The sequence below is a fragment of the Triturus cristatus genome, chromosome 2_1, assembly GCF_964204655.1.
Source record: "Triturus cristatus chromosome 2_1, aTriCri1.1, whole genome shotgun sequence".
NCBI classification, from domain to species: Eukaryota; Metazoa; Chordata; class Amphibia; order Caudata; family Salamandridae; genus Triturus; species Triturus cristatus.
The window spans coordinates 1,029,910,039-1,029,929,128 of record NC_140581.1 but is presented as its reverse complement, the minus strand read 5'-3'; the positions used below and the strand labels follow the sequence as shown (position 1 = coordinate 1,029,929,128).

Sequence of the window (19,090 nt, the reverse complement as noted above, 5' to 3'; positions counted from 1 at the left end):
TGCGTGCGTGGTCGGTGGGTGTTGGAGCTGTTCCCAGTGCGGTCGGCCACCAGGAGTCGTTACAGGCCCAAGGGGTGGAACCGAGCTTGAGGACCTCTGTCTTGTCCATTCAGCTTCAGTCGGCTGTTCCTCATCCATTCAGCGACGGCCTTCATTCCTTCGTGGAGGTTGGTTTTGGTGGTGTGGGGGTCCTTGGTGAGGGAGAGGATCAGCTTGGTGTCATCGGCGTAGGTGAGGATGTTGAGGTCATGCAGTCGGGCGACATGGGTGAGCGGTGCCATGTAGATGTTGAACAGCGTTGGGCTGAGGAAGAGCCCTGGGGGATGCCACAGATGATCTTGGTGGCTTCGGAGCGAAAGGGGGGAGGCAGACGCTCTGTGTTCTGCCAGAGAGGAAGGAGGTGGTCCAGTCCAGGGCCTTCTCTTGGATCCCAGCGTCGTGGAGGCATGTGCGTAGTGTGCGGTGGCAGATCGTGTCGAAGGCGGCTGACAGGTCCAGGAGGTTGAGGGCCGCGGTTTCTCCATTGTCTAGCAGGGCCCTGATGTCATCGGTGGCAGCGAAGAGGGCAGTTTCGGTGCTGTGGTTGCTGTGGAACCTGGATTGGGACGGGTCCAGGATGCTATTCTCCTCGAGTTAGCGGGTCAGTTGTTGACGGTCTTCTCGATGACCTTCGCCAGGAATGGGAGCAGGGAGATGGGTCGGAAGTTCTTGAGGTCCTTGGGGCCCGCCTTGGGTTTCTTGAGTAAGGCGTTGATCTCGGCGTGCTTCCAGCTTTCCAGGAAGGTAGCTGTCTCGAAAGAGATGTTGATGACTTTCCGGAGATGGGGTGCGATGGCGGTGCTGGCTTTGTTGAAGATGTGGTGTGGGCAAGGGTCTGACGGGGATCCGGAGTGGATGTTGTTCATGATCTTGATGGTGTCGTCGTCGTTGATGTTGGTCCAGGAGAGCAGGTGGTTGGTGCGGATGGTAGTCGTAGGGGCAGGGGTCTCAGTGGTTGTCGGTGCGGTCGTGGCATTGAAGCTGTCGTGGATGTCTGCGATCTTGCGATGGAAGAAGGTTGCCAGTGAGTCGCACAGGTCTTGCGAAGGTGGGATGTCGTTGGTGTTGGAGCTGGGGTTGGTGAGTTCTTTCACGATGTTGAAGAGCTCTTTGCTGTTGTATGCATTGTTGTCTAGGCGGTCTTTGAAGGAGGCTCTTTTGGCTGATTTGATGAGGTGATGGTGTCTGCGGGAGGCGTTCTTGTGGGCTGCATAGCTGTTCGGTGTTCGTTCACGGAGCCAGTTCTTCTCCAGCTTTCGGCAGGTTTGCTTGGAGGCCTGGAGGTCGTCAGTGAACCAGCTGGCTCTGTTGCTGGTGTGACTGTTGGAGGGTGTCTTGAGAGGGGCGAGGGTGTTGACGCAGTCGTCGATCCACTGTCTGAGGTTGTGGACGACGTTGTCGGGGTCGGTGGGGTTGGCGGGTGGGCTCTGGGCAAGGGTGGTGGTTAGCTGGTCTTCGGTGACTTTGCTCCAGCGGTGGCGAGGCATCTGTTGGGTGCGGTGGTGCATGGTGGGTTTCCGGAAGGTGAAGTGGATGCAGCGGTGGTCGGTCCAGTGGAGTTCGGTGGTGTGGTTGAAGGAGACGTGGGGGCTTGAGGAGAAAATGAGGCTGAGCGTGTGGCGAGCGGAGTGGGTGGGTGTTGTGACGAGTTGTCTGAGTCCGAGGTTGGCTAGGTTGTCGATCAGGGTGGTGGAGTTGGTGTCGTTGCTGTTCTTGAGGTGGAATTTCAGGTCCCCGAGGAGGATGTAGTCCGTGGAGGCGAGGGCGTGTGTGCTGACGAGGTCGGCGATGGAGTTGCTGAACTGTGATCGGGGTCCGGGGGGTCTGAAGTGCAGGTGTTCAGCGGTGCTGAGGGTGTCGTCGGAGTTGGTCGAGTCTCTGAGGGTGGACTTGTGGATGATGGCGATTCCTCCTCCAACTCCATTGGTGCGGTCTCTGCGGGTGATCTTGTAGCCGTCTGGGATGGCTATGGCGATGTTGGGTGCCAAGGAGGGGTTCAGCCAGGTCTCCATCAGGAAGCCGACGTCTGGGGAGCTTGAGTCGAGTAGATCCCAGAGTTTAATGGCGTATTTGCAGGCGGAGCGGGTGTTCACGAGTATGCAGTGGAGGTGTTTGAGTCCGGTCCTGGTTGGCGTATTGGTGGCTCTGGTGCAGGTAAAGCTGCAGTTCCGGCAGGAGAAGGGTCCTTTGGTGCGCTTTGGTGCGGCCTGGAAGCAGGTGTGTTCTCGTCCGGTGTTGAGTGCGTGGAGGGTGCTGGCATCGTAGCGGATTCGGGCATCGTGGCATTCACAGGGGCCAGGGGTTCTGGCACTGGGCGCGGTCCAGGCGCGGACGGGCGCAGACGGGCTTGCCTTAGGCCTCATCCCAGTTTTAATTTCCCTCATTATCTGTGCTGCCATTTATTTTTTTACCTCTGAAGTGGAGAACGTGTAGCCTCTGTACTATACATGGTGTCAGTTCCAGTTTGTGCAGAAGGAGGTGATTTGGCATAGCCCCTGTTTTACTAAGATTAAAAAGCTGCAAATGGTGTTCTGCTTTTGACTTTTTTTTCAAAGCGAGAACATGTTTCATATAGCAAGAAGCACTGGCAAAGTCAGAAGGACTGACTTGCATTTCCAGATAGAAGCCAGACCTATAGGCTTGGTCACAGCCGGTAAGTTTGCTGAGTGCTAATAGTACTACCTGGCGGCTACATTACAAAGCTGCCAGTAGCAGCCAAGTGGCAGGGTCATTGGAGCCATCAGGCATGCTGGATACAAGCAGTAGACTGGTGGCAGCATCATAGAATCTGCCAGAAGGAGGGAGCGGCTGAGTGGGTGCTCTGAATTATTTGACAGGCATGACTGAGTGGCAGCAGAAGGGAAGACATAGGGTACTCTGCTGCACTAAGGCATTGATCTAACTGCCATCTCAGAAAATGCATGCCTCAAAGGGACTACTTTTTCTAGTCAACAATTCAAAATCTACAGCAAAAGAATGTATATGTCAGTGAAATGCCAGGTGCTTCTCTCAAAATATGACAGACAACTCAGCAAGCTAATGCCTTACTGGGGCTCACGCACACCAGTCAACCATTAAAGGGGCAAAGACTCTCTTTGTATATTTGTTGATATATTGTATTTTTGTCGTGCTGACATGAGATCTGGTGGATAGATAAAGCTATCCATAAGCAGATCTAAAAAGTGCTGGGATGTCATTCAGATCTCCAAAAACTAAGATGATATGATAATAAAGGGAAAGGATCAACCAAGCTCAAAATTGAGGATCCAAACTGTGATTCAGAATTACATTAAGAGATTGTGTGCTAGAATCTATGTTAAACCAGCATGTGGTCAAACATGGTCAAAAGGATAAGAAATGTTAGATATATTTAACATATCTCCAGTGGCTTCTGGGCAACCTTTCTCCCACTGGAGAGTTCTATGATTCCATAACCAGCTGGAAGAAGGTCACACAACATTTTGTGAAGGCAAGATCAGAGCTTAATTTGTAAAAAGAATAAGAGTGACAATTCAGACTATTTCGGGCTCCCCAAGCTGTAAGTATGTCTTGGGTAGCAGGTACTAATTATTTCTAATGTCTATTGAATTAATCATTAACTGTTGTTGTGATCATCTCTAAATATGCCAGGCAGCACCACCTTATGGCAGACTATCACAAGTGCTGGTGTTGACATTTAAGTGCTGGTACCGAACACCAGAAACCACCGGCTCAAATTAAGCACTGGGTGAGATTCTGAAACTATTGCACTAGGTCCAGCCTTATACTTTATTTCAGTCAGCCTTTTTAATAAAACAGCTTCTTTTAAATACTTCTCACATTTTTTACTATCAAACACGCTGCAGAAACAACACCATTCCACAAAAAGTTAAAGAACTTTACTAAATTAAAATTTAACGCCTCCCTTCCGAGTAGCTTCAAAACATATAATTTGACAAGTTGGTGGGGAAGAGTACAAGAAAGTGAAAATGTGCATGTAATCACAAGTTATCGTGCTTTAGAAGTATTGAAAGAATGACAACGTTTTATCTGTAGAATTTCTGGACGCATGAGTGGCATATGTACGTATTGTTCCACAAAGGTAGTGGAGATTTTGCTACACTTTGAGTTCTCTGCTCTCTCAAAGTGATTGTCTCTGCCTTCAGAGGAGACTATTTGGGACCAATACTCTGGCAGAAATTCTTATCAGTGCTTGTGTTGATGAATATAATAACTCCACTAATGTAAGCAATGGCAATGGAAACCTAGTGGGATGTCAGCATATCTTGCCTTCAAACATTTTAGAGACACAATATTAATCTGCCCTACTTTTCAACATAAAAAGGGTGGAAATTCTAAAACAAAAAAAGATTTTTTCAAGTTTAACTGTTTCGACCAGCACTGCTTTTACTTTTTGATGCTCTCTCCAACACCAATATTTTCTACAAAGTGTTTCTTCACATTCACATAATCATCTTTTGCAAGACGCTTAAAACTATGGGGCCTATTTATGTGCCGGTGGCATCCCATTTGTTCCACACAGTACATGCGAGACTTAAACCTTAAATGCGATTTATAAAGCCACGCAAGGCACTTTGCGGGAACCCTGAGTTGCTCCATAAATCTGAAGTAAATCAATACAGTGCAAATCACTGCCTTACTCTGCAGAAGGGAGGCATTCCATGGGTGTTGTCTAGGTGTTCCCATGCAGCTCCATTTTTTTTGGACACATTCTTAGATTTACCAGAACTGGTAAACCTGGGAATATGACAAAAAGATAAGCCTTCCCAGGAGAGGTGTAATGTGGAGAAAACATGTATTTATCCTTGTTACTTCTTCTTTCTATTTGTGCTGCATTCTGCAACCACACATAGATAAAGGATTATGCCTCGCAGGATTGTTTTTGTGCAGGAAGGTGTTCTTTCCTGCACAATGACAATCCTGCATGCAACACATGCATCCTTGCATCATGTTACAAGGGTGTCTGCATTGGTGCTAGGCTGCCAAAAGGGTGCCAGCGCGGGGGAAAAGGGAAGAATGAGCTATATTGCCTTAAACACAGCTCATCCCTGCCCTTTCCCTGTCACGCAGTGCAGCGCAGCAGGGTGACATGCTGTGCTGTGCTGCACTGCGTGAAATTCTCATAAATAGGTCCCTTTATTTTGAGTAAATCTCAAATTTCAAAGATCCTGTATTATTTTTGCCAAATGAATCTGCCTATTGAGCGAAGAACAGCCCGTTATATTTATTACGTTGAGCAGGTTCTTTGAAATGTAAACCTTAGTGGCATTATGATTCATACATTTCAGTTCATACTTTGTTCAAGATTTGATTTTCCATCCATTGAGTATTTTATAAACTTTTGGAAAGCATCACAAGTAACAGCCCTGAGTAAGGAATACAGCTGTAACAAAAGGTTTAATTTATTAGAAAATAATTATCTATTTAGGTGTCTTATGCCTGCTATGACATCCTGTGTGGTCAGTTTTTAACTGCCATTTTGACTTGGTAATACAAGTCTTTTGCCAGGCCTAAACCTTCCTTTTTAATACATTTAAGTCACCCCTAGGGTAGGCCCTAAACAAATCCTAATTCAGAGTGCTGTGTATTAAAAAAGTTGAACACTGACAGCCCAACCTGTGGTGCAAGCAGAGCCAACACAGCATGATGCATTGCCTCACAGCTTCACACTGGAACCATTTCTGGGTGATGCACCCCTGACAAAGGACTCCTCAGCTTCTCAGAACCACCTCTGGGGGATGCATCCTCAATGCATCACCCTGCATTGCAGCCCCGCAGCTCCCGAAACTGCTGCAGCACGATGTATCCTTGAAGCACAACCTCGCATCCCAGCCCTGCAACTGCTCTGAACTGCTGCTGCGTGATGCGTCATCATTGCAGGACCTCACAATCACTGCTGTGCAACGCATCCTCAGAGCAGGACCTCACAATGCTCTGCAACATGATTTAAGAAACTTCGTTCAGCAGGTATAACTGGGTCCCTGTATCCCACCCATGTTTCTACGTAGTCGGTCTAAATTTGTGACTTTGTCCTGATCCATTGCGAGCTGATAACCACAGTTGGGGTTTCGGCTTTCAGGTACTATTTTTATATAAACATTTAAAATGGCTTATCCCCAGTTCTATTAGCTGGATTTTGGTCATTTCGGTGTCAAATAATTGATTACATTTGACTCTATTTCTAAATAGGTGTGGTGTTTTTTCTTTTGTTTTGTTTTCTCTTTCTTACTGTTTGAAATACAACATAAATACTTTACATAATCTCTCTAAGTTAGGCCTGACTGCTTCTGTGCCAAGCTACCAGAGGGTTAAGCCCAGGTTAATATGGGGTTTGCTTGTTTTTCAATCCTGACAAGAATTGTGGTTGCTGCTAGGCTAGGGTTTCACACCCTTTAAACAGTAACCCAATTTCCTACTACATGTGTGTGCCTTTTGTTTCTGAACATTACAAGATAGCATCCTATTTGGAGATGAGCCAGCCTTTTGACTTCAGGCATTTAGACTTTTTCCAGCAGACTTTAGCTTTGAGGCATTGTTAGCAGAGATATTTTCACCGTCTGAGACATTAACTGGGAATTTTTCGGTTAGCCCTGAGACTTTTTTTAGCTTTTCTTTGCAAATAGACCCTAAGTTGGATTGTTACTCTGCTTAATTTATTAGCTACTTTGCTTTCTGTAATAAAACTTTTTATTAAAAAAAAAATGAGATGCTAACTTTAAGAAGTTAGTTGTGTGCATTCTATAATTATGCTTGGGCTAAGTCAAGGAGAGACACAGGTAGTGCTTTTCCCGCTAATGACCATCTTGATTTATTAATTAGAGCATCAACAGCTTTGGTGGTACATACAGAAACCAGACTAACTCATTTTGTGTGGTGTGCTTTGTAAAGAGTGATATGCTTTGCAGATTGTATGTGTTATGTTGTGGTATTGATTCATGAGCAGTCTGTATAATATTGAGATTTGTGGATAATAGTGCATTTTTGAAGTATTGAAATTTAATTTTTGTTGACATTTAGCTTTTATATGAAGGTGTTGGATGTTCGGAGAACTCAAGATAGATCATCGTGTCTTTTGAATATTTAAGGATATGCACCAAGTTTAAAAATAAACTCAATTATGTGGTCCTTTATAGTCTCATTGTGAATAAGTACGAATTAGGAATAGTTGTGGATTATTCTGTGCACAAGGGTAAACTGTGTTGATTCCATTTTCAGTAGTTGCAGATCAAAAGCCTAGATTAGTGTACATGTAATGGTTTATTGCCTATAAGCACTATTTACTTTTGGTACTGAGTTTGATTTCACTGCTATTTCTGGGTACCCAGATACTGGTTATTTGTATATTGTTTTTGATTCTCTTGAAGTACTGTGATTGAGTTGTTGTTTGAAATTATATCCTTGTTAATTGTGTGTGTATTTTGAAGTTTGTTAAAAATATACAATGGATGCAATTTTGGCAAAGTCTAAACATTCATTGTCAGAAGATCAAATTTCCCCTCGTGTTGGTAGCCCTGTATATGAGATGCATTTAAACCATAGTCTACATACATGTCTGTAGGCATAAGGCTTTGCAAAATTTCCTGAAAATGGCATATTTCAAGTGAAGAAAATTAATTATTTGAAGCATGGGCTGTTTGAAATTAAATAACAACCATGACCTGCACATTTTAAAGCACTAAATTAATGGAATTATGTAGCTAATGAAAAAGCGCACAATAAAATGTTGAAAGGTTTTATTTAGGAAGGATTTTAATATTTAGATGAATGCAACATTGTGTTTGTGTGAAAAGACATCGTATAAGGAAGGGTTAGAAAGTGTGGGTGCATTTCCTGCAATTGCTATTGAAAGCAAATCAAAAGAGAAGAATACAAATAAAGATGAGAGAAAGAGTGATTTGAGAAAGAAAGTTGATTTCTGGATGAATTATTAATAGAGACAAAAGAATCACCTCCTCATAATGAGGACCAACTTCAGATTCAAGAAACCAATTTGAGCGAATACATCGAAAGGAAAAATGATTTAGAAGCTGGTCAATCATCAAAGTGAGGCAAGAAAAATTATGCTTCAAAACAGAAAGTAAAGTGCGCTTAGAAGAATTTATGAATCCAGATATTTACCATCATAAAATTCAAACATTGACTTTAGATGAATTAGTGTGTTTGGATTTGAAAACAGGGAAGCACGCTTGTGCAAATGAATGACTAGAGAATGGCTGTAGAAACGGGTGTCAGTCTAACTAAAAAGAGAATTCTAAATCATAAAATTAGAATGACAAAAACTGATTTATGAAAATAAATTAACAATGTAATTAGAGACTAGGAGAATGTGAAAAAGCACACACATGACTGGAATGAAAAGCCAGAGAATGTATAATTTATAATGATGGATGTCATTAGTGACACTGAATGAGAATTATTTCAAAGGGAATTCCGATTGAGGTGTGTCCCTGAGGGGGCTTATGTGCACGTCCCTTAGAGCAGAGATGACCTCTGGATTTTTTCAAAGCAAAGCATTTTCCAAAATTCAGGGAGGAGTCAGAAAAGTGGTTTGCAGAGGTGAATAGCAATGTGAATTTTTTAAAGGTGCTTTGGAAAGATTTGAGTACATTATTTTCAATTATTGTGCCTAAGGATTTGTGGAATGAGTGAAAAAATGTGATACACTGGCTGGAGGAAAGGTCATGTAAAGACGGTTCTAGTTATAAGCCTTCACCAATTGTCATGCAAAGACTTGCAATGCTAATTGAACATTTAATGGGATGGATTCCAGAAAAACAGGTTAATTATTCAAAATTATGAGTGCGACACAAAATGCAGATGAGTCCGCTCATACATATTATGAAAGATTATTGCAGATTTACAGGCAATATAGTGGAATGGATGACTCCAAAGGTTGCGTCGGGGTTTTTTCTTTGTATTAGGTTTACGTCCAGAGTTAAGTTCACCAATCCAGTAGATTATGATGTGTTGCCAAGCAAAATAATTGGATGAAATCCTTGCCTATGGGAAATATTGCAGTGATTATTGTGAGTTGAAAAATAAATCTACTAAAGAAAAGTTGATGCTGGTGCAGACTCAGTTTTTTCAGAAAGGTGGTTAGGGTAAATTTCAAATTCCTTATGTGTAGTTTCATGGTCGTCTAGAAGGTGGAGGAAAGTATTCCCAAGTTAGAGCTAAAGGTATTAATAATAATGCTAATATTGTTTAAATACTATCTGGCGTTTCCCACATTTGTTGTACAGAAGTACATTGGAAAATAACTTGAAGATTTAATGTTAAACAGTTTGCAAATGGAACATTAATGATATCTCCCATGCAGCAAATCATGATTCTCATAGTACAGAATAGGATGACACAGTCATTTGTCTCAGCCCTGCCCTAACTGTGCAGAACATGCAGAAGATAAAAGGCAGTTCAATGGACTTATGCCTTAGGGTCCAGTTTTACAACTTCAATTGCAGAATAATGCGATGGGAGTTCCACAAATGTTAAATTTCAGCAAAAATTAGCTCAATCTTAAATACAACAATCAGTTATTAATGACACTTTTCCACAATTTAGAGCTACACTTGGAGTTCCTTGTGGACTGAGTCAGGCACAATGAGGGGAAAAGATGATTGCATGCTTTGTTCAGTCCTAAATGTAGACCAGAATGGCTCATCTGGAGAAGGAGAAATGAATGGCTATTGTGTATCATTTTTAGTTGATACAGGTGCTACCCACTCCACAGTTAGACCAGTGGAGGTTCCAAACCCACCACTTTCTGGAAAAAAGTCCAAGTTGTAGGCATTTCAAATAAACATATGAATAGTACATTTTCAGAGAAATGTGCCTGTATCAGTAGTATCCGCTATCAATAAGCATTAAATTATAATTAGTGAAACAAGTCTAGTAAAACCTTTGGGTTGTTAACTATTATGCAAGTTAAAAGGTATAATTCATAGCACAGTGGATAGTGTTTGTGTTCAAACAAAGGATGATGATGTTGATTTTAAAATGAATGAAATCTTAAGAAACAAACGTAGGTATGTTCCCAGTTCTCAAAGTTGGGGACTTACATTCAGAATTAGGACACATGCTTTTTAAAAAAGTGAAAAGAGTGGTTTAGGAGTTTAAAGGAAAATAGATTGGGCTGATTTAAAAGTGAAAAACCAGTGCAAATTACAATGAAATCAGAAGCAATAATTCCATGCATTCCCAAGTATAAACATTCTTGTGAAGCTGAGAAAGGGCTTTCACCTGTGATTGAAAAGATGGTACAGAAAGGTGTTTTTTACAAGGTTTTGGGGAGTCCATGTAAATCACCTACAATGGGCTTGGGCAATTTTCACTAAATAAAGGAGACAGTGATCTCATGCTGTCCTGTAGTATTGAATACCCCAGACGTTTTGTTTCAAATTCCAGTAGATGTAGACTGGTTAACAGTAATTCATTTGTGCTCAGCGTTTTCTCCATTCCTCTTCCTGAGAGTAGTATGTATCTTTTTGCATTTAAATTACAAAAAAGATTTCTGGTTTGAGCTAGAATACCTAAAGGACATAAAAAAGTCCCTCAAATTTCTTCCAAATACTCAAGCAAGATCTAGAATCTTTAAATTAGTCTTTAGCGAGAGCAATACATTGATAATTTAGTGATTGCAGCAAACACAAAATAGAACTGTAATATGTACACTGTTGAATAAATCAGCTTAAAATGTACACACATTGTCCCCTACAGCAATGCACCATTATGAGAAAGATTATTTTCACTTGGTACATCAAATTCTGAAATGAAAGAAGAAGCTGTCTAAAGATTATATTTCTGTAGTACCTCATTGGTATCTTGAGATCACATACCCTCCTCCCCTACTGTACCAACATAATGGTTATGCCAGAATACAATCCTTTAGAGGCAAAAGCCCTTCAAGGTCCCCTGGAGAGGGGTGATATCTTCTCACATACATTTCTCATCATTAACTCCCTTGATCCCTTATCCCCTTGAAGGAGGGCTGGGTTGGCTGGGTAGGTAAATTGGAAGAGGATGATTGGTGTGATGCCCAGCTAGCCCTACCGATATTGGCTATATCCTCATTCTCCCAACTCCGAATTGTACAACTGAAATACTTACATGTCACCTAACTCACACCAAATCGACTCCAGCGAGCAGAGACACGCTCCTCCCTCACGTTTTCACTGCCCAGATGGATTTGGTAACTTCTGCCATATGCTATGGATTTGGCCAATTATTGTGACATATTGGGTAAAGACCTTTCAGGCACTTTCATGAGTGTTGAGGCATTCAATTAAACCCATGCGCGAGTTGCCCTGTTGGGGATATTGGAGGATGTGGGTGGCTTTAGGGGAGAATGAGCTTTGGTGGGGCTGGGCACAATAACAGCCAGTCTTGGGCATCCCCAGCTTTAGCTGCTTGGCTTGCCAAACAAGAGGCTCCTATCATAGCTGCAAGAGGCTGCCCACAAACATTTCCCAAAATATGGAGCAGGTGGTGGGCCTAATATGGACTTGCTTGACCGCTGTACTGCCCTGAATGTGGCTAAATTCTCTCAGATTGCATAAAACTGTTTGCACTGTACGGTTTATGTTTAATGCTGAAAAAATTAAACTGGTTTATTAAAAATATATATATTATCGCCATATACTTCATGCTTCCTAGAAGATCCCCATTACTCCTTGTTTAACGGGTTCTCAGTTTCAAAAATTTCCAACCAGTGACTTATCACCTCTTAGCTCACCCATTTGTAAAATAACGTCTGCATTTCTCCAGAGGCGATGGCCCCACCTGGCCCCACCTCTTCAACTTACTCCACTGCCCTTAGTAGTGTACATTGATTTCTATAATTTTTTATGTGTAATAGCATATACATTCTTTACCTGCCTAATTAACATTCAAAATATGCACATATGCTTTTCTTTCAGCAACCCCACCCACTTTTTACATAATTGATTGTCCTCGCTTATTATTTTTTTGCTGTTCTTTGGTGCCCTCCTAATGGCCTACAACCAGAATAGCAAAAAAATGTCAATATGCAGAAATGCCATCACCTAAATATTAACTATGAAATAGAAAGCAGGTGAGAATAGATATCGTCAACATATATAGATGTTGAGTTAATACAGCATGTCAGATATCTCACCCACTGCAAGCAGACAAAGTGTCTGGGTGAAACATTGGGCAAAACCATTAGGGAATCAGCATGGTAATTCCTATTCCCATATATTATAGCCATTTAATCTCCCTGATGTTACCAAAAACATTAACAACTTTAATTCCAGGAGCCAGATAATGGATATTATGCCACACCACATGTAATGAGGGACATTGTGGGAATTCAGGTGTCTATACTCACAGTACATGTAGAGAGCTGCTCCCTTTGCACTGAAGATGAAGACTCTAATAAGCATGGGCCTGGTTTTCTAAGGGGTTACAGTATCAAGGATATTTGGAGGCTCTACATCTTTAAGGGTAAGGAAGGTGTTTGGACAATGAAGTCCAACTTTTTTGACTGAAAATTGACAGAGTGGTACAGTGTCAAAGATAATTCCAAAAGCTTCTTCGAACAGCACACTTTTCTTATCGTTTTTTAGTAAATCACCCTTGGAGTTCACCCAGATTTGTTTACCCTCTTTTATCTATTTGCAGGTTCATGCTGGGTCTACTTGTGTCGTTTTTGGTCTGGGAGGAATTGGCCTATCTGCCATAATTGGTTGCCAAGTGGCTGGCGCTGCCCGGATCATTGCGGTTGACATCAATAAGGATAAGTTTGCAAAGGCAAGAGTATTAGGAGCAACCGAATGCCTCAGTCCCAAGGATTTCACCAAACCCATCCATGAAGTGATCACAGAAATGACGGATGGTGGCGCGGACTATACCTTTGAGTGTGTTGGAATCATTGATCTTATGGTATGTCAACTTGTGCCCACCAGCATCTCTTTTGTCTGGTAAACATTAAATGCACAGGAATTGCGAAGTGGAGCATGAATTGTTAAGATATTATGTTATGTTAAAAAAAAGATTTGCATTGCACTGTATTACTATTAGTATAGGCCCACAGTTCTGCTGGGTTTGCATACCTTTGTTCTCTTGTTTTGACAATGTGGACACATGCTGGAGTCTGTATTCTGTTGAAGTAGGATCATGATGATTCTGTTGTGGTTAATCTTTTGTGTATATCTTTGGGTGTTGCTTGGTGTGTAATTGGAGATCTGCTGTACCATTCTGAGTGCATGAAATTGAAAGGATTGGTATGTTCATTGTGCAGCTTGAGGCGTGTGACCATGGTATCTTGCCGTCATCACTGTATCCCTTAAAATCATTCTAGCTGTGAGGACAATGGGTGCTTCAGCAAATCAGCATTTATGGCAGGGAGGGGCAAACTGCTGCCTTGTATCGTGCCATCCATTTACCTATAATCACATATCTACATATTTGCAATCAATGTTGATAACCCGACCATATGTTTACCTTTTCTACTTTAAAATTCATGTAGAGACTGCCTATCTTTTGAGGTACTTAATAATCCTCAGGGTCAGGAATGGGGCACAAGGACAGTTTTGCAAATGTGTAAAAAAAATTCAAAAGGACAATTTACAAAGATTTTGCTGTGACTTACTTTTGAAACACTCCTGGCTTGCTCCTGCGTGACGTATATAGGTAAGTAGAAGCCGATGTTACTGTTAGCTTTCTTATGGAATTGAGGAGTAAGCCAGAGGTGCTATTAGTGTAAATGGATCCTCCTTGTAGCTAAATCTTTGTTGAACAGTCCCATTGTATTGATGCCATGCTCGTCCTTACGTTAAGGAGTACAATAGAATCCTTCTTAAGAGGTACAAGATATCAGGGCCCTCTCTGAATGGAGAGTGGTCTATATGACCTATGGCTGAGAAGATTAATAACAAATATTTTTATAATTCAGACAACCTAGTATTGGTTCTGTTGCTGAAAAAGAAAAATGCGGGGCTCATTGGTACCTGAGTCAGTTACTCAAAATCCAGTGGCATTCTAAGTCTGAAATATTAGCTTCATATGGTAATCAAGGTGACCTCCCAGTAGAACACATGCATGCACTGCTCATCTTTGTGTTCACTGTGAAATTCTCACCTCTGATAATGTTATCAACTGTGCTGATGCTGTTGTTTGTAAATGTGTGTGCACAAACAGTGCTCCCTGAGTTGCCTACCACCTACTAACTTTGGCCACAGAATAACCACTTTTATTGAACGCATGTAACCCCCTTGAAGTGAATTAGCTGTATTCATTAAGGGCATTGCATTTGTGGTGTTTGCTTTTAGGGTGAGGATATTTATCACCAATAGCCTTGTAAAGTTGTTACCAGTCTTACAATTAAAACTCTGCTCGGTGCTCACATAGTACGACCTGAGTGATATAGATTGTGCTGGAGTCAGCTGAATTTTCACTGTCATTTACACTAATTGTCAGGTGCTAAAAACACAGCCTATGCACCAGTTGATGCAAATGACAGAACACATATCTCATAACCGAAATATACACTACAGCTATACATGTGGTGGGGGGAGGGGCTACCATATAAATGAGCCACAGAAGTGCTAACTTTAGATGAGGTTTCTGCCACACAGGTTGGGGCTGACTGGTGTCTTAACTAGTTGAAAATCTGGAGAAGCGATATGTTGTGACTTTAAACAGTGGTAAACAGTCCAATTCAATAACGCATAATAACCACACAGCAGCACAAAAACACAATATATAACCACCACAACAAAATGCACCACTACAAATGAGTACAAACGTTATTGTCACACATTATAACCTTACAAATTAGATGGTAAAAGGTGTTTTGTACCAATCTCTGACTTAAATAACATCAAGGTCATGTACCCACACTAGACAACACTTTTATGTGATCCAGTCTCTTATATCTGATGCCCTGGTTCAGATAAGGGAAGCAAGGTACAGAATGCATAGCTGGATGGTAGATTCTTGTCTGTCCAATCCCAGGAGCCTCATTTATAGTTGGGTGGGGGGGAGCACCAGTTCCTGTCCTGCCATACCTGTATTTCCCTTGTTCTACTTAGAGTGGGCGGCATTGCTGTGTTTGCACCCGCAGAGTCCATAAAAGCTCTGCTGGTTTAAACCTCTGATGGCGTAGCCTATCTCCAATGTGGGTGCTCTCATTCTTTAGACAAATACCAGCCCTTTGCTGTACATTTGTTTGTGTTTGAGTGACTCGTTTCTTTAGTCATTATGTCCTGGGACCTTATGTGATTTATTGCTGCAATCTTTGCGGTGCATTTGAGGCGTGTTCCATATCTGGTGTTTCCATAATGTGAAGTGCTAGGTGTGGAAAGAGGACTGCTGGGTAATGTTGATGTGATGAAACTGTAAAAAGTGTTTTATTGTGAATTTGGGTAGTAAAGGCAACAGTTGCTCTGTGGTGTGCTGAACTTCTATCAATTCAATTCTTTCTTTATTAAGGCATGAAACTCAAAAATATGTTTGTTACAAGGGTCATAGTGACTGCTGCAATTTCATCCTCATGATGAATAGAGGAGTAAAGGCTTGCAACCAGTGCACAAGTCAGGGGTACACAGTAGTGGACAACACCCACTCATTATTTTCTCTGGGTGGATACTATGCGCCCTGCCAAGAAGTTGGGCCCCACATAAACAATATGCTGAACTCGTCTAGATCTAAATTTCAAACAACGGGACAAATTCGGCAGCATCTGCACATTGTATACTTTTGATCCGCATCAACATGCAGGTGGGGGGGTCCTATTTCAAACTCCAGCTAGGCCCATAACAAAGACGAAATTTGAGGGGTCATTATGTTCCTTTCGTTCGAGTGTCCTGGCTGCGAGCGGTCTGGAGCCTCACACCTATATGCAAATGCAGTGGAGGAGAAAACAAAGGTACAGACCTTGTCAGCACTTTACAAGTAGTTAGGAGAGATATGCTTTGTTCAGTCCCTGTATACCAGATATGCATGCACTGTAAAAATGTCAGATGTGTTGGTCTTTCCTGGATTTACACAAAATAAATCATATCTATATAGTGCTTACTACCCCTGACGAGGCATTGAAATAACAGTTCGAATATCACAATTTTTTATAGTGCTATTCACCCCAATTCAGGGTATCTATGTGCATTACAGCACACATACACATTGCATATACAATAAATCATATACATTTGTAAATCATTATGCAGGATATGTTACATACAACAGTGGGGTTTATAAGGTGTAGAAGTCACAAATCATCCTTCATAGCTCACTCATGCGCCTATTTAACATTATGTATTGCATTCCTGTCCTTTCCTTGGACTGGCGCACAAAGTGCTGCCTTGCACCAATGCAGGCACCCTTGCAAATTATTGATAAATATGCCCCTCCATTGTAAAACTTCCATTCACCAAGCAGTCAGGCTTTACTAGAAGAACATGTGTTAAGCATTTCAGAGTACCAACATGGATGATAAGTTATTGACACTACTTGAAAGAATTGTCTATTTGCATCTTATTTCAGACACCAAAGTGAATGGAATCAACTACGTATAACTGGAGTTATGGATTTTTCAAACAATATTAAATCAGTGTAGAAAAATACATAGACAAAATAACATTGTGTTCAATAGCAAAATGCACTAATGACAATTGGTTACTTGCAGCTCAAGTCACTTGGAACCCTTATAGGGTTAAAGTTATGCAAATACCAGGACCAGGCCACAACAGTCAGATACATTTTACCTATCCTGTGAAGTTCGGGGGCAGATTTATCCTGGCTGCCCTTGGTGGTGACCGGGAGCCGCGGGTGGTGATGATTTTACCGCTTACACGCTGCTGAGAGAAACATGATGAAAAAACACGTCAGGTACACGGCTGATGGTTACGTGGTGTTTTCAGTAGATGTGGTGTCAAACATGGGCGTCGGTTACTGGATTGGTGACAAACAAGCCTTGGCATTGGTAAGCTTTAGGAACTTCACTGGGTCTGGAGGTGTAACACAGTGGCCTGAAACTTCAGAGAAGGTGAGACTACAACTCCCACAAAACACTGGACAACCTGGTTTAGGGCAATCCCTTGTAGGGCCTGATGGCCAGTGATTCTTTGAATCCTGTGAATGTTTTTACCTGCAGTTTGCAGGGCACTAGTTACACTAGACTAGGGGTGATTGAGGGTGCTTCTGGCTTCCAGAAGGTTCCCTCTCTTCGGGGTATTCAAGTTTTAGCCAAGGACGTGGGTTGTTCACACAATTTAAAGTATGTTGCCTTATGGACAAAGTATCTCTCTTTTGCTTTGTGCTGGTGGGCAAATTCTTGTTATCGACGACACTGGTTTCCTCTTGGTCCTTTTATGAAGTAAGTTATTCAGATCTGAGGTTCTGGCGGAAGGGGTCCCTTAAACCTTATATTCAGGAGAGCTAGGGTGTGTGGAAGCTAGTAACCAATCAGCAGCTACTCCCTGGAGCTAGTCCCCCCGCTGAGGTGACCACATCCAGTGGTATAGGTCATCTTTTCGACCCAGTAACTCACTATTTCTGCCCTCCTAAAGGTGGCATAATTACATTTTAGGTGTACAAACCTGACTGCCTATCCTAGAGATGTGGCCAGCCTTTCTTTGGGGTGTACACTTCCTGCATAGCCAGTTTCGCACCTTGCCCTGGTGCAAGAGCACCTGGGGCAAAGTAAGGGCTGTTTCCTCCCCAGGGGGCAGCCCAGATGCATATCAGAGGTGGAGCAACCTTTGACGCTCACTGCTGTGAGGTGGCAATTTACTAGCCAGCTGGGAAGGAGAGAGGTGTGACTTCCTTCCTGCCCAGCCTTTTTTTCTTACTCCTAGGAGTGATTACACTGCCTAGCAGGAGGTCTGAATCCTGTCCTAGCAGCGTATTGATTATATCTTAGATCTTGAAGGATGTATTACTCTATCACAACCATCACAGATATCCTGTCTGCCAAAATATAAATCCCATTAAACCCTATTGTTGTTTATATTTCAGCAGACGGGATATCTGTCAACATTTTGACGGAGAAACCTGTCTGCCAAGATCTAGATCAGGTCCTTCGTCTAATACAAATCACTTGATTTACAGCAAACAAATAATTCTGCCCATGGACAAAAAACGGTGTCAGTCTACTATACCCACCATTTTAAATACCACAGCATAACATAATGCCCATAATTGTTTCTACATCAAGTAAATGCCCTAACAATTCATCTGCCAGAATATAAAATACTATAAAAGTTTAAGTGTATTAAACACCAGGGTGTTTCTAATACATAGTGGAGTGATACTAAAATGATCCAAGAAACAAACGATCTTGCTAGGTGGCTTTTCAAGTATTTCCTGGTGCTGCTAATAATATGATGCTCAATGTGCCATCCGATCAGGCATGCCCCTTATATATGCCATAATTTAGCTCAGTATGCCAGCTATAAGTGGTGAACCCTTATTCCCACATAGCTCACAGATGTCCATTTTTCTAGAAAAGAGCTAAATATGTCAGGATCCTGGTAAGGCTATGTTGGTTTTTTTCTGGATACTATAACTTCAACAAGTTACTAATTACTCCAATTGCTAATTTGAACACCTGCAGTGGGTTGGGTGCAGGGTCTGGTCGGGCCCAACAACCAACTCCCACTGTCTTGACTATATGCAATAGAGTGTGGCGTGTGCTGTGGATTTGGCGAAAAGACAATATGAGAGATAGAAACAGAAACATAGAAAAAGAATGATAGACAAAACAGAGCAAGATAATTAGAATTAGCAAGATAGTAAACAAAACAGGTCAGAGTAAAAAAAAACTAGACCAGCAAAAGAAAACAAACAAAAAAAACTATAGGGAAAATAGAGAGGTAGAGAAAGAAATTAGAAACCAAATAACAATCTGCAAATACAGTGTAACAAGAAAAAAAAGGCCAAAAGGAATACAAAAAATATGAAGACAGAGAGAGGCGCACCGTAACAGAGAGAAAGACATAATAAATAAAACTGAAAGTTGAAAATAGGCAAAGAAGAATATCCATAAACACATGCAGAAACAAATACAACAGAGAAGCACAGAAAAACATGAAAG

At 41.9% G+C, this 19,090-nt stretch overlaps 1 protein-coding gene across 2 annotated transcripts in view; it reads left to right on the top strand.

The window, feature by feature from the left end:
- Nucleotides 1-19,090, top strand: part of LOC146866272 (alcohol dehydrogenase 1-like) — a 266,527-nt gene that overhangs the window by 160,330 nt on the left and 87,107 nt on the right. For both annotated transcript variants that reach the window (XM_085635204.1, XM_085635195.1), the window contains one exon: nt 12,679-12,939. In XM_085635204.1, coding sequence (XP_085491330.1) covers nt 12,679-12,939 — 261 coding nt within the window. The remainder of the gene's footprint in view (nt 1-12,678; nt 12,940-19,090) is intronic.